This window comes from Squalius cephalus (genome assembly GCF_949319135.1).
Source record: "Squalius cephalus genome assembly, chromosome: 3".
Taxonomy (NCBI): Eukaryota; Metazoa; Chordata; class Actinopteri; order Cypriniformes; family Leuciscidae; genus Squalius; species Squalius cephalus.
This window is the reverse complement of record NC_137124.1, coordinates 60,785,560-60,798,194: the sequence shown is the minus strand read 5'-3', so window position 1 is coordinate 60,798,194 and position 12,635 is coordinate 60,785,560. Positions and strand designations below refer to the sequence as shown.

Below are 12,635 nucleotides of genomic sequence, written 5' to 3'. Positions count from 1 at the left end.
AATATGTGTACTATCATATTTATTATATTTTTACTTATATAATTAAAGTTGTTATTATAATAAAAAAACGCATTATATTTAATTTGAGTTATTTTTAACCTTAAATAATACTACTGATAGGTAGTATGTATGTTTACAGCATTAGGTGAGATTTTTTTTCTTGAGAAAAATTAACGCCTATCTTGTGTAGGCTACCTAATATTTATCCAAATGAATCAATATTGATTCAAATCACAAGAATTGAATTGAAATCGTGAAATTTGTGTTAAGCAATAATAAGAAACCGTAGCTTACCAGAAATTGTAAACAGTGTAACATGTTGTCACTAAACATAAAATTCTGTTTGGTTACTAAAATGTTTTGACAATCACAATTATTGTGATGCAAGATTTTTTTTTTTTTTGTGAGTGAATTTTCTCTTTGTCTTCTGTTGTTTGAAGAGTGTTATTAGAGACGGCAGGAATATTAGTCTGTAAACCTGTTTTATTCTGCTGTAAAGTTGGACATTTTAACACAGGGGTTAGAGTCTCTTCTGCAGCCGGCCTCTAGTGGCCAGTGGATGAACTGCAGTCTAACTCTCTTCCGTGTTGGATTGGAGAGAGAAACTGGAAGGTTGCCGCTTGATCCAACCCAACTTTTTGTTATTTCAGAAAGATACTTGGAAACTTGGAAACTTATATTGAGTTACTATTTGGGTTAAAATATAGTAAAGGAAAACGCACTAGGTCTCCATGTGATGCTTTTATGATATTTATGATGATCTCATACTGTTCCTTATATTATTTTCTGTTTTGTTTTTCCTTTCTTTTTACTTGTATTATTTCATATATCATACCGTATATTTTCTTTTACTATTTGTTGTAGTCTATATTTGTTCAATTTTTTATAGCCTACTATGTGTTGGAGTATTATTGTCATGTTTATTATTTGTAATGTGATTGCCATTTAATAAAAAAACGAGCATAGTGTCAGACTGAAGGACTCTGGAGTGTTGTTGTATTATGTTAAGACAATAATTGTTGTTAATGTTTTTTTTTTTTTTTTTTGTCAATGTTTGTTTGTTTGTTTTTTCTTTTCTTTTCTTTAAGCATTTAATAATAAAAAAAACGAGCATAGCGTGTCAAACGTAAAAAACTAACTTTAACATTAGACATTAAGTTTATATAGGCCTAATGATACCTTAGTGTTTGCGTAACGTACGTCAGCTGTTTTATGTTATTTTTCTTTTTCAGTTTTTGCCATAATTGACACAAAAACACACTTGTTGGGTTATGGCGCCATCGCGTGGTCAACATGAGCACGTGACGTGTGATTGACAGGAGCTTACTGAGGTTATTTTACGAGGCGGGGCATTAAGATTTACAAAGTGCAGTCTAACCATTTGCGCCACAATCCAGTGTGTTTATGATTTTCTATAATAAATAAAAATAATTTGAAAACAAGTAGGCTAGTTTGCAATATCCCAGCAAACACAGATTCCCTTAATGTTCCTCCCGTTTGGTATTTCTTTTTGGAAACAAATAAGTTCCCTGCAGGATATTTTTAGGTGTTATTTTTATATATGCTATGTGGAAATGTGTCATTTTTCATAAACAAAGTAGGCTATATTTTGTAGATACAGTGTATTAATACCTGTATTATATCAGTTAAAACGTTTTCATGTTACAGTTAAAAATAATGAGCCAAAGTTATGCGTAGTATGAAAAGCATAAAGATCATAAATAAGCCTACGTGGGTTTGTTCTTTACTGCACGAGCGGGTAATTCCGTGGTATGTTATTGTTATCCTATAGTTAGTCATAATTGTTGTTCTTTTTTTAAATGTCTTGAAGTCATTGTTATTCGGCGCTTAATGTAAAATCGGTTAACTACTGTACAGCGATACAAGATACAAAATCTTACACATTAATAAGATGAAGTTACCCATATGACGGTTTATGGACTCGGGTTATTTCTATTGATTTCACAATAGTTGTGAATAATTGTGAAGTTATATTTCCGTAACGAAAACTTTCCTGTCTAACCAAAAACCAACGTTACAACTATAGGCTGCATGTTGTGGGAACGTTCCCAGAACGTTCTGTGAACCAAAAATTGTTGGTTGGGATAATAAAGCATATTGGACTGTTTTTCAACAGCTTGCTTATAAGAGTTATTGCTTATAAATAGCTAACTTATTCGGTTGCACTGCCAATTATTTAATTATTTGGATGAAAGTCAAGAAAATGAATGACTTTGGTTCCTTTTTCTTTGATGATTTCTGAATGTTCCACTAACCTTCTGTTTTAAAACTTCTGAAACATTCGTGGAATGTTATCTTAAAAGGTATATTTCTGAAAAAGAAGGGAAACTCTATATTTTGAACAAATATGTTAGATTCAAGCAAATATTACCTCATGTTTGCCTGCTCATAATCAATACACATTCCAGAGTTGGCATAGAAGAGCATCAGGTATTGTTATCATTGCTTTAGTTATGGAATGTCAGCTTCAAGTCTGTAGCATGATGTCACTTTCTTAATTGTTTACAGATCTGTGAAGATATTTATCAGGGGAAAGTGTGTTTCCTTGAGTTCAGCAGAGACATGGAAGAAATCTATACACAAAGATTATCTTCGGATTCGGTCTTACTGCCTTAAAATGTTGGAACAATATCAATTTTAAACCTAGCTCTAGCTGTCTTAGTCATAAATAACACCATTTAAACTCTAAGCATATTGTAGCCCATTTTCATAATGTTTTATCAGTCATTTTACCAGTAATGATTCTTTAAGATGATTCAGTTGAAATTACAGTTTTAAATATCATTCAGTTCTTTATTTGATAAACATGTTAGCTTGTTTTTGCTCAGACATGCGCATTGGTGATTTTAGATCAGAACGTCCATCCTGTTAAATCTGAAAAGTAACTGATGTTTAAAGTTCAAGAAGTGAATTTAATGTTCAATGCAATGTTTTACATATTGTTTCCCATCTAAATCCAGTTAAAAAATAAAGTAAAAATGTAACTGTGAAATCATCCATCCATTATTTATACCACTTGTCTACCCTGTTATTATTTTGTCTACCCTGTTATTATTTTGTCCGCCCTGTTATTATTTTGTCCACCCTGTTATTATTTTGTCCGCCCTGTTATTATTTTCTCTACCATTTATTATTTTGTCCGCCCTGTTATTATTTTGTCCACCCTGTTATTATTTTTTCCACCCTGTTATTATTTTGTCCACCGTTATTATTTTGTCCACCCTGTTATTATTTTGTCCGCCCTGTTATTATTTTTTCCACCCTGTTATTATTTTGTCTACCCTGTTATTATTTTGTCCGCCCTGTTATTATTTTCTCTACCCTGTTATTATTTTGTCCACCCTGTTATTATTTTGTCCGCCCTGTTATTATTTTCTCTACCATTTATTATTTTGTCCGCCCTGTTATTATTTTGTCCACCCTGTTATTATTTTTTCCACCCTGTTATTATTTTGTCCACCGTTATTATTTTGTCCACCGTTATTATTTTGTCCACCCTGTTATTATTTTTTCCACCCTGTTATTATTTTGTCTACCCTGTTATTATTTTGTCCGCCCTGTTATTATTTTCTCTACCCTGTTATTATTTTGTCCACCCTGTTATTATTTTGTCCGCCCTGTTATTATTTTCTCTACCATTTATTATTTTGTCCGCCCTGTTATTATTTTGTCCACCCTGTTATTATTTTTTCCACCCTGTTATTATTTTGTCCACCGTTATTATTTTGTCCACCCTGTTATTATTTTGTCCGCCCTGTTATTATTTTCTCTACCATTTATTATTTTGTCCGCCCTGTTATTATTTTGTCCACCCTTTATTATTTTCTCTACCCTGTTATTATTTTCTCTACCCTGTTATTATTTTTTCCACCCTGTTATTATTTTGTCCACCCTGTTATTATTTTTTCCACCCTGTTATTATTTTGTCCACCGTTATTATTTTGTCCACCCTGTTATTATTTTGTCCACCCTGTTATTATTTTTTCCACCCTGTTATTATTTTGTCCACCGTTATTATTTTGTCCACCCTGTTATTATTTTGTCCACCCTGTTATTATTTTGTCCGCCCTGTTATTATTTTCTCTACCCTGTTATTATTTTGTCCACCCTGTTATTATTTTGTCCGCCCTGTTATTATTTTCTCTACCATTTATTATTTTGTCCGCCCTGTTATTATTTTGTCCACCCTGTTATTATTTTTTCCACCCTGTTATTATTTTGTCCACCGTTATTATTTTGTCCTCCCTGTTATTATTTTGTCCACCCTGTTATTATTTTGTCCGCCCTGTTATTATTTTCTCTACCATTTATTATTTTGTCCGCCCTGTTATTATTTTGTCCACCCTTTATTATTTTCTCTACCCTGTTATTATTTTCTCTACCCTGTTATTATTTTTTCCACCCTGTTATTATTTTGTCCACCCTGTTATTATTTTTTCCACCCTGTTATTATTTTGTCCACCGTTATTATTTTGTCCGCCCTGTTATTATTTTGTCCACCCTGTTATTATTTTTTCCACCCTGTTATTATTTTGTCCACCGTTATTATTTTGTCCACCCTGTTATTATTTTGTCCACCCTGTTATTATTTTGTCCGCCCTGTTATTATTTTCTCTACCATTTATTATTTTGTCCGCCCTGTTATTATTTTGTCCACCCTTTATTATTTTCTCTACCCTGTTATTATTTTCTCTACCCTTTATTATTTTGTCTACCCTGTTATTATTTTGTCCACCCTTTATTATTTTCTCTACCCTGTTATTATTTTCTCTACCCTTTATTATTTTCTCTACCCTGTTATTATTTTGTCCACCCTTTATTATTTTCTCTACCCTGTTATTATTTTCTCTACCCTTTATTATTTTGTCTACCCTGTTATTATTTTGTCTGCCCTATTATTTTCTCTACCCTTTATTATTTTGTCTACCCTGTTATTATTTTGTCCACCCTGTTATTATTTTGTCTACCCTGTTATTATTTTGTCCACCGTTATTATTTTTTCCACCCTGTTATTATTTTGTCCACCCTGTTATTATTTTGTCCTCCCTGTTATTATTTTCTCTACCCTTTATTATTTTGTCTACCCTGTTATTATTTTGTCTACCCTGTTATTATTTTTTCCACCCTGTTATTATTTTGTCTACCCTGTTATTATTTTGTCCTCCCTGTTATTATTTTCTCTACCCTTTATTATTTTGTCTACCCTGTTATTATTTTGTCCACCCTGTTATTATTTTGTCCTCCCTGTTATTATTTTCTCTACCCTTTATTATTTTGTCTACCCTGTTGTTATTATTTTGTCCACCCTGTTATTATTTTGTCCGCCCTGTTATTATTTTCTCTACCCTGTTATTATTTTGTCCTCCCTGTTATTATTTTCTCTACCATTTATTATTTTGTCCGCCCTGTTATTATTTTGTCTACCCTGTTATTATTTTTTCCACCCTGTTATTATTTTCTCTACCCTGTTATTATTTTCTCTACCCTGTTATTATTTTCTCTACCCTGTTATTATTTTGTCCACCCTGTTATTATTTTGCCCACCCTGTCATTATTTTCTCTACCCTTTATTATTTTGTCTACCCTGTTATTATTTTCTCTACCCTTTATTATTTTGTCTACCCTGTTATTATTTTGCCCACCCTGTTATTATTTTCTCTACCCTGTTATTATTTTGTCCGCCCTGTTATTATTTTGTCTATCCTGTTATTATTTTGTCTACCCTGTTATTATTTTGTCCACCCTGTTATTATTTTGTCCACCCTGTTATTATTTTGTCCACCCTGTTATTATTTTGCCCACCCTGTTATTATTTTCTCTACCCTGTTATTATTTTCTCTACCCTGTTATTATTTTGTCCGCCCTGTTATTATTTTCTCTACCCTTTATTATTTTGTCCACCCTGTTATTATTTTGTCCACCCTGTTATCAGTTTGTCTGCCTTAATATTTTGTCCACACTGTTTTCAGTTTATACACCCTGTTATTATTTTGTCCACCCTGTTAAGCATTTTTTTATTTTTTTTATTTTACAATCATTTCATAAAATCAGCAAGAAAACATGCTAATTATTCAGTGACAATGAAAATTTACTAGAGTATAAATAACAGGGTGAACATTTTTTGGTCTTCCATTTAATTAATTTTGTTTAATAATGGTTACATTTATTTACCCAAGCTTGACCAGAGTATGTTTTCAAATGTTTTACATCACCCTATCATATATTTCTTTTAAAACTAGATTCAGTACATTTTGTGATGGTCAAAAAACACTGATTACCAGGAATTACCCTCCTACTCTTTAGTGCCTCAAGACAATTCATGTGTTATATTTGGGGATATTTGGGGATATTTAATTTAATTAATCAATCAACGATACTATTGGTTAGCATTACCAAACGTGGACGTTCCACTATAAACAAACATTGATGTATTGTTTTAATTTAATACTGTGAAGCTGCTTTGATACAACCTATGTTGTGAAAAGCGCTATATAAATAAACTTGACTTGACTTGACTTGACTTGTTATACTGATGCTTTATGACTAGTTTACTAACACATCAGTAATTCTCTGTAGAGCATTAAGCACATGAAGTATTAAGTTTCTTCATAAATCTGAGAAACTTTGTTCAGTGGACTCATATGTGTTTTGGGATTTTAGGGGAGGGTTTGTTGACAGAAAGGCGTGAGCAAAACAGCAAACAGCAGTTCCTCCTCACAAAGCTAACAAATTAAGTTTTATACATCGACATAAAAAATCTTCCTTTTGTATATATCAATAAGTTGTCTGCCATTCAGATATGAAATCAGTTAATCTAAAACATTAAAGTGATTGATCATATATTTTATTTATGACATCATAAAAAAGCAAACTTTACACAAGTAAAATAAAGAAAAAATCTATAAATACACGCTGAACTCAAGGTCAACAATGTCATGATCTTTCAACATGCATGTCAGCAACATTTGCATTACATATCATGATAGCACTTTACAATAAGGTTAATTAGTTAACATGACCTAAAAATGAACAATACTTCTACAGCATTTACTAATCATAGTTAATATTAATTTCAACATTTACTAATACATTAATAAAATCAAAGGTTGTATTTTTAACATTAGTCACAGTGAACTAACATGAACAAACACTGAACAGCTGCATTTTTTATTAGCTGACATTAATAAATACAGGAACAAATGCATTCCTCATTGTTAGTTAATACATTTACTAATGTTAACTAATGAACCGTATTGTAAAATGTTACCCATATAATAAATAAACACTGTTTAATCACACACGTTGGTTCACTGGAAGCGTTCAGCACTGGAGTCTCTGTTGGGAGTGTGTTGTGCGCCAGGATTGAGGTACTGGTCGAACTCGCTGCGGTCGAGCTGGTCCAGCATGTCGAATCTCACCTGGTCCAGGTAAAACTCCAGAGAAGGTCCTCCTACACACACCTGTGTTCCCCAGAGCTCCGGCCCGCTCGACTGCGAGAAACAGGAGTTATGATACGCCAGGTTTCCATGCGATGTCGTCGTCTCACAGTGGTTCTCCAGTGAAAACCCAGTGTGTGGAAGCGTGCATGGCCAGTGTGAGGCTTGACCTTGAAGAATATAACTCAGGTGGAAACTTGCGTTTGGAGAGTTGAAGTTTTCGCTGAGGTGGAAACTCGCGTTTGGAGAGTTGATGTTCTCAGTTGAAGGCATTTTAGTGCCACGCTTGTTGCACTTTCGTCGACGGGGCCGGTATTTGTAGTTGGGATAGTCAATGGTGTGCTGGACTCGCAGTCGTTCTGCTTCTTGCATGTAAGGACGCTTCTCTGCCAGAGACATGGCCTTCCATGTCTTTCCTGTAAACACACACACAAAGTTTTAGTTTAAACGGTAATAGGCTATCACACTGCTCACTTTATTTCAATATGCATAAGCTTATGGGTTGGGTTTAGACAAATGAACGAATTCGTACAAGTGAGGTTGTGAGATAGCTTTGTTTTGACAGACTTTTTTTGTTTTAACCCAAATTTGTGTCAAATACGCACAAACCCGGCAGTTGGGTTAAATTTTTTAATTCAAATTTTTAACCCAACGGTTGGGTTGTCCAACAGCGCTATCTCATGCCCTCACTTGTACGAATTCGTATGATTTGTCTAAACCTACCCCCCCCCCCCCCCCCAAAAAAAAACATTTTTGTTGTCTAAACCCCAGTGATGGGTAGGTTTGGTGGCGGGGTCAGGGGTAGGTCATTCGTACGAATTCATACGAATTGGGCAACTAGTAAAATATGCAGAAAATTGAGCAAAAATCGTACAAATTCATACGAGTGAAGTCGTGCGAATAAGCCATCTCATAAAATACGTACGAATTGCAATGAGATCGGGTAGGATTTTTTTTTTTTTTTTACAGGTGTTTTACCTGTGTTTTGAATTACGCATTGCATTATGTTGTGTTTTAAGATTTAGCGGAAATTTCTGTAAAGTTACTGTATAATATAAATATAAATGTAAATACAACTTTTTATTTATTTATTTTATCACTTAACGATATGAAACGCATATTCCGGTGTAACTGATGCTGTAATGAAGCACTCACCGAGTATTTTGCTGAGGTCCGTGTTCTCCAGGTCCGGGTTGAGTTGCGCGAGGCGTCGACGCTCCTCTTTGGTCCAGATGATGAACGCGTTCAGAGGGCGTCGCACTCGAGCCTCCGCGAGCGTCTTCGCTTCAGGGCTTGAGCAACAGGACTCGGAACCCACCGACACCGGGCTCGACGGACCCGACACCGGGCATCGCGACACCGGGCAACGCGACGCGACGCGGCACTGCTGACTCTCGAGCATCATTCTGGCGCTGTCGATTTGAAGTTCTGGGAGTATCTGGTCGAGGAACATGCTGGAGTTTGTCCTGGTCCATCTCTGGGATCCAGTGGGATTTAACGGGAGCGCGGGCCAATCAGCGGCGGAGGAGTGGATTAAAGGTGTGAAGAAGCGCGGGAAGTTTCACCTCAGCGATAACGCCGATGTGCACGCGCGCGATAACGAAATGTGTATAAAAAATATTAACATTGTTTTATAAAGTAGTTGACATATCCATTGCTTGTGGACTGCTAGAAATACTAATAGTCAGTAGAAACCATAATTTAGGCTAAAATAACATGTTAGCCTATAGGAAACTGTCAAGTTTCTAAACTGAAAATTCAATAAATCATTTTGTTTATTGTATCCCTCTTGGGATTAAAAATTGGGATTGGAATTATATTCCCCGGATTTTTAGACATTTTTTTTCTAAATGTAAAAAAAAAAAAAAAAAGGAGAAGAAATACTCTCGCATAAGCTCACATCGCATATCATGTCTTTCAAAGATGTGGCCTGACCAAATGACATCTGAAACACACACACACACACACACACACACACACACACACACACATCTGACATATTCACCCTTTATTCACGTTTATTGGAGTCAATTGTTTTATTTGTGATTATAAAGCATTGAAACATGCCAGATTTTGCAGTCATAATTTTGCCCAGAAATCATAAACAAAAACAAGAGTGAAGCCATGAAATATTAATAACTGATTGTTGTAGTTGGAGTTTGCTTTTTATTTTTCAATGCATTTTTTTCACACTGTAAAAAGTTATTTTCAAGATTTATCAACTTTGTTTTCTTTTGTCAAATCAACTTGGATAATTAATTGGGTTCAGAAAACATCATATTTTGAGTTTTCGCTGATTAAACCTCCTTCATTTTATTAACTCAATTTAGTTTTAATTTCAGTGAACTCTAAGGCTACCGGGTAACATACTTTTTTTTAAGTTAATCAACAATAATTGTTATAGTACAATAAAACCTGTAGCTTTGCCTTTTTTGCCATAATTTTGGCAGATAAATATTAACTGAATTCAGTGCTTTGCTCTTCTCTCATATTTAAAAAACATATGTATAAAACATTTTTCTTGATGGTTTAATCAAACTGGGTCATTAAAAAAATATCACTTTTGGCCACTTTCCACATAATGGTTTTTATACTTTACAAACTGTACCCTCTCTCTCTCTCACACACACACACACACACACACACACACAAACTCTACCCATCACACAAAACTTAAATCATTTTTAAATTTTCAAAAAACATCACTTATTGTGATTTATAAGCGGTTTTCTTCATGGGGACCAAGAAACGGACCCCCACAAGAACCAAGATTTTGGATATTGTGGTCATTATGTCCCCATAACGTATAGGGTTTACCTGAAACACACTCTCTCACACACACACACACACACACAGTAATTAAGATGGCCTCCAGACAGCAGATCTCTCTCTCTCTCTCACGCGCACACACACACACACACACACACACTCGTCTGTCTGATGCACCTGTTGTCTCAGACTCTTGTGTTTGTGATTCCGCCATAATAGAATCATGAAAAGCTTCACACCTCGATTAAACACAGACTCGTCTGATCAGAAATAGCCGCTCGGTTAATTCAATGAAGGCAATGATCAAGGTTTAGATTTTATCTGACGAAACCTGTCTTTGACAAAGCGGAGCGAGGCTGTTCGTTAATCGATACGATCTCGGAATAATGCATGTTAGACAGTCTAATGATACTGAGGATAATCGAATTCAACTAGAGCGTCTTCTTCTATTATTTGAGTCACGAGACCCTCATGATTGAGTTTATGTGAATTGGAGACTAATTCGATCTCCTGATGATTATGATGAAAAGCTGTTGAATTGAAATGAACTGAGGAAGATGAGCCGTAGCCTAATAACATTAAACTCGACGAGAATGAGATGAACGAACGCAAGGTTTGATTTGATTTGATTTGTTTACTCAATCAAAAGACGATCTTAATAATCAATAGCCTATATTAATAATAATATTAAAACGCAGTGCATGCTCACTAATGCTGGATTGTTTCAACCCAAATTTGGGTCAAATATAAACAAACCCAGCCGTTGGGTTACTTTTTTTAAATTAAATTAAATGTTTTAACCCAACGGTTGGGTTCGTCCATATTTGACCCAGATTTGGGTTAAAACAACCCTGCATTTTTTTTAGAGTGAGCCTATTTTCAGCGTGCAATTAAACTACGAACCGATATTAAAATGATAAAAATTTAAAAACAAAAAAATAAACAGTTATAAGATGCCAAAAAACGGGAATGCGCTTTATAGATTAAGGATTTAAATCAGAATAGTGCGAAATAACATTGTAGGCTACCAATAAACATGCGTCTTTTGTGTCTTAATGCTTACACTAATAAATGATTCCTTCTCCCTGAAAACTGAAGGTTGTTCACACTGTTAGATTAGCGACTGAATCCACATCGCGCGTCAGATCGCTCGCGTCGCTATTAACAGCGATAATGGGGTTTTGTTAATTAGTTCGCGCGACTCAGCGTGAATACAATAATGTTAGTTTCGGTTGTTTTTAAAATAATAATTTTAAAAAAAGGCATTTGAGAGTTTTTTGTTTAAAGTTTGCTTGAAAGCATCCAATAGACTCACATCTATTCCTGACTATCCGGCAAACCTTTTATTAATGTTTTTATGATTGTTCTTGGATATGCAGGTGTGTGTGTGTGATGGATAGCATGATCCAGGTAGTGTTTATATCTATAATAATGTGATAATCTTGAGTTTGTCTTAATCTGAACACAATGTTGTTTCATTCCGCTGGGGAAAACAAGGGCCAAACCCAGATGGATCAACATAAGCTTTTAATAGTGTTGACCACAAATCACTGGTCAAACGCACTAGTGAAAGAGCCAATGCTGTCTCAGGATAACATCAGACAGAAGGAAGCTTTTGGCAGAATATGTTGAATGGAGATGTGGATATGTTGAGAAATATAATATTAAATGCATCTGAATGGAGGATGTGGAGATTTCACTGTGAAAAGTCTTCGGATTGTAATACAGAATGTCTTGCTTCCCAAAGAGGAATGATCCGACGTTATTTTCAGACCAAACTGGGAAGATAAGCAAGAAATGGCTTGAGAAAAAGTTGAGTCTCCTTCATTTATACAGCGCTTTAACAATATAGATGTTTCACAGCAGCTTTACAGTGATAATAGGAGATTACAGTAACAGAGAGTGTTTAGGCTTTACAGCAGATCTAGAATAAAGTTATTGTCCAGATAAAGTTAGTTTGATTGATGCACTTCCATCGCAAAGATCATTAGTTATGAACTTAGGATCCGCTAACACAACAACTGAAAGCTAGAAACTTTTAGTGTGTTCTGGCCGCTCATCCTCCAGAGTTTGAGCTCGAGAACACACACTCTGAAGTGTTGAAAAAGAAGAACAAGTCCAAGTCCAGACTGAATACTGTGTCTCACATTAAACTGAGAGATGTGGAACAACACTTCTCTTCATCCAGTCGAAGCAGATTCTGTGCTCGTTCAGTATTTGTGTAATTCTTGCTAATTTCCTGACCAGTGATTGTGTTTAAAATGGTTATAATAGCTCTAAATATTCAGCTTTTCCCCCACAGGAGACACAGAGAGTGTGTGAGCAAGAAACGGGAGAATACACAGGTACACCTCATTGGAATTAAAGGTGAATTCCGGATATTTGGGACGTTTTTCCCAGCCATCTCAG

At 34.9% G+C, this 12,635-nt stretch overlaps 1 protein-coding gene across 1 annotated transcript; it reads right to left on the bottom strand.

The window, feature by feature from the left end:
• Positions 1-7,327: 7,327 nt before the first annotated feature.
• Positions 7,328-8,980, bottom strand: sox32 (SRY-box transcription factor 32). The gene is made up of 2 exons (XM_079867320.1): positions 8,613-8,980; positions 7,328-7,873 (listed from the first exon to the last, which is right to left on the bottom strand). The coding sequence occupies exons 1-2, from the start codon at positions 8,908-8,910 to the stop codon at positions 7,329-7,331; spliced, it is 843 nt and encodes a 280-aa protein (XP_079723446.1). The 5' UTR covers positions 8,911-8,980; the 3' UTR covers position 7,328.
• Between the last annotated feature and the right edge of the window lie 3,655 nt (positions 8,981-12,635).

What these genes read in the sequence shown, in the direction of transcription:
- sox32 (XM_079867320.1), bottom strand. Translation starts at nt 8,910, where the DNA reads ATGTTCCTCGACCAGATACTCCCAGAACTTCAAATCGACAGCGCCAGA. An exon ending in GGACCTCAGCAAAATACTCG is followed by an intron (nt 7,874 to 8,612) that starts GTGAGTGCTTCA and finishes GTGTGTTTACAG; the next exon opens with GAAAGACATGGAAGGCCATG.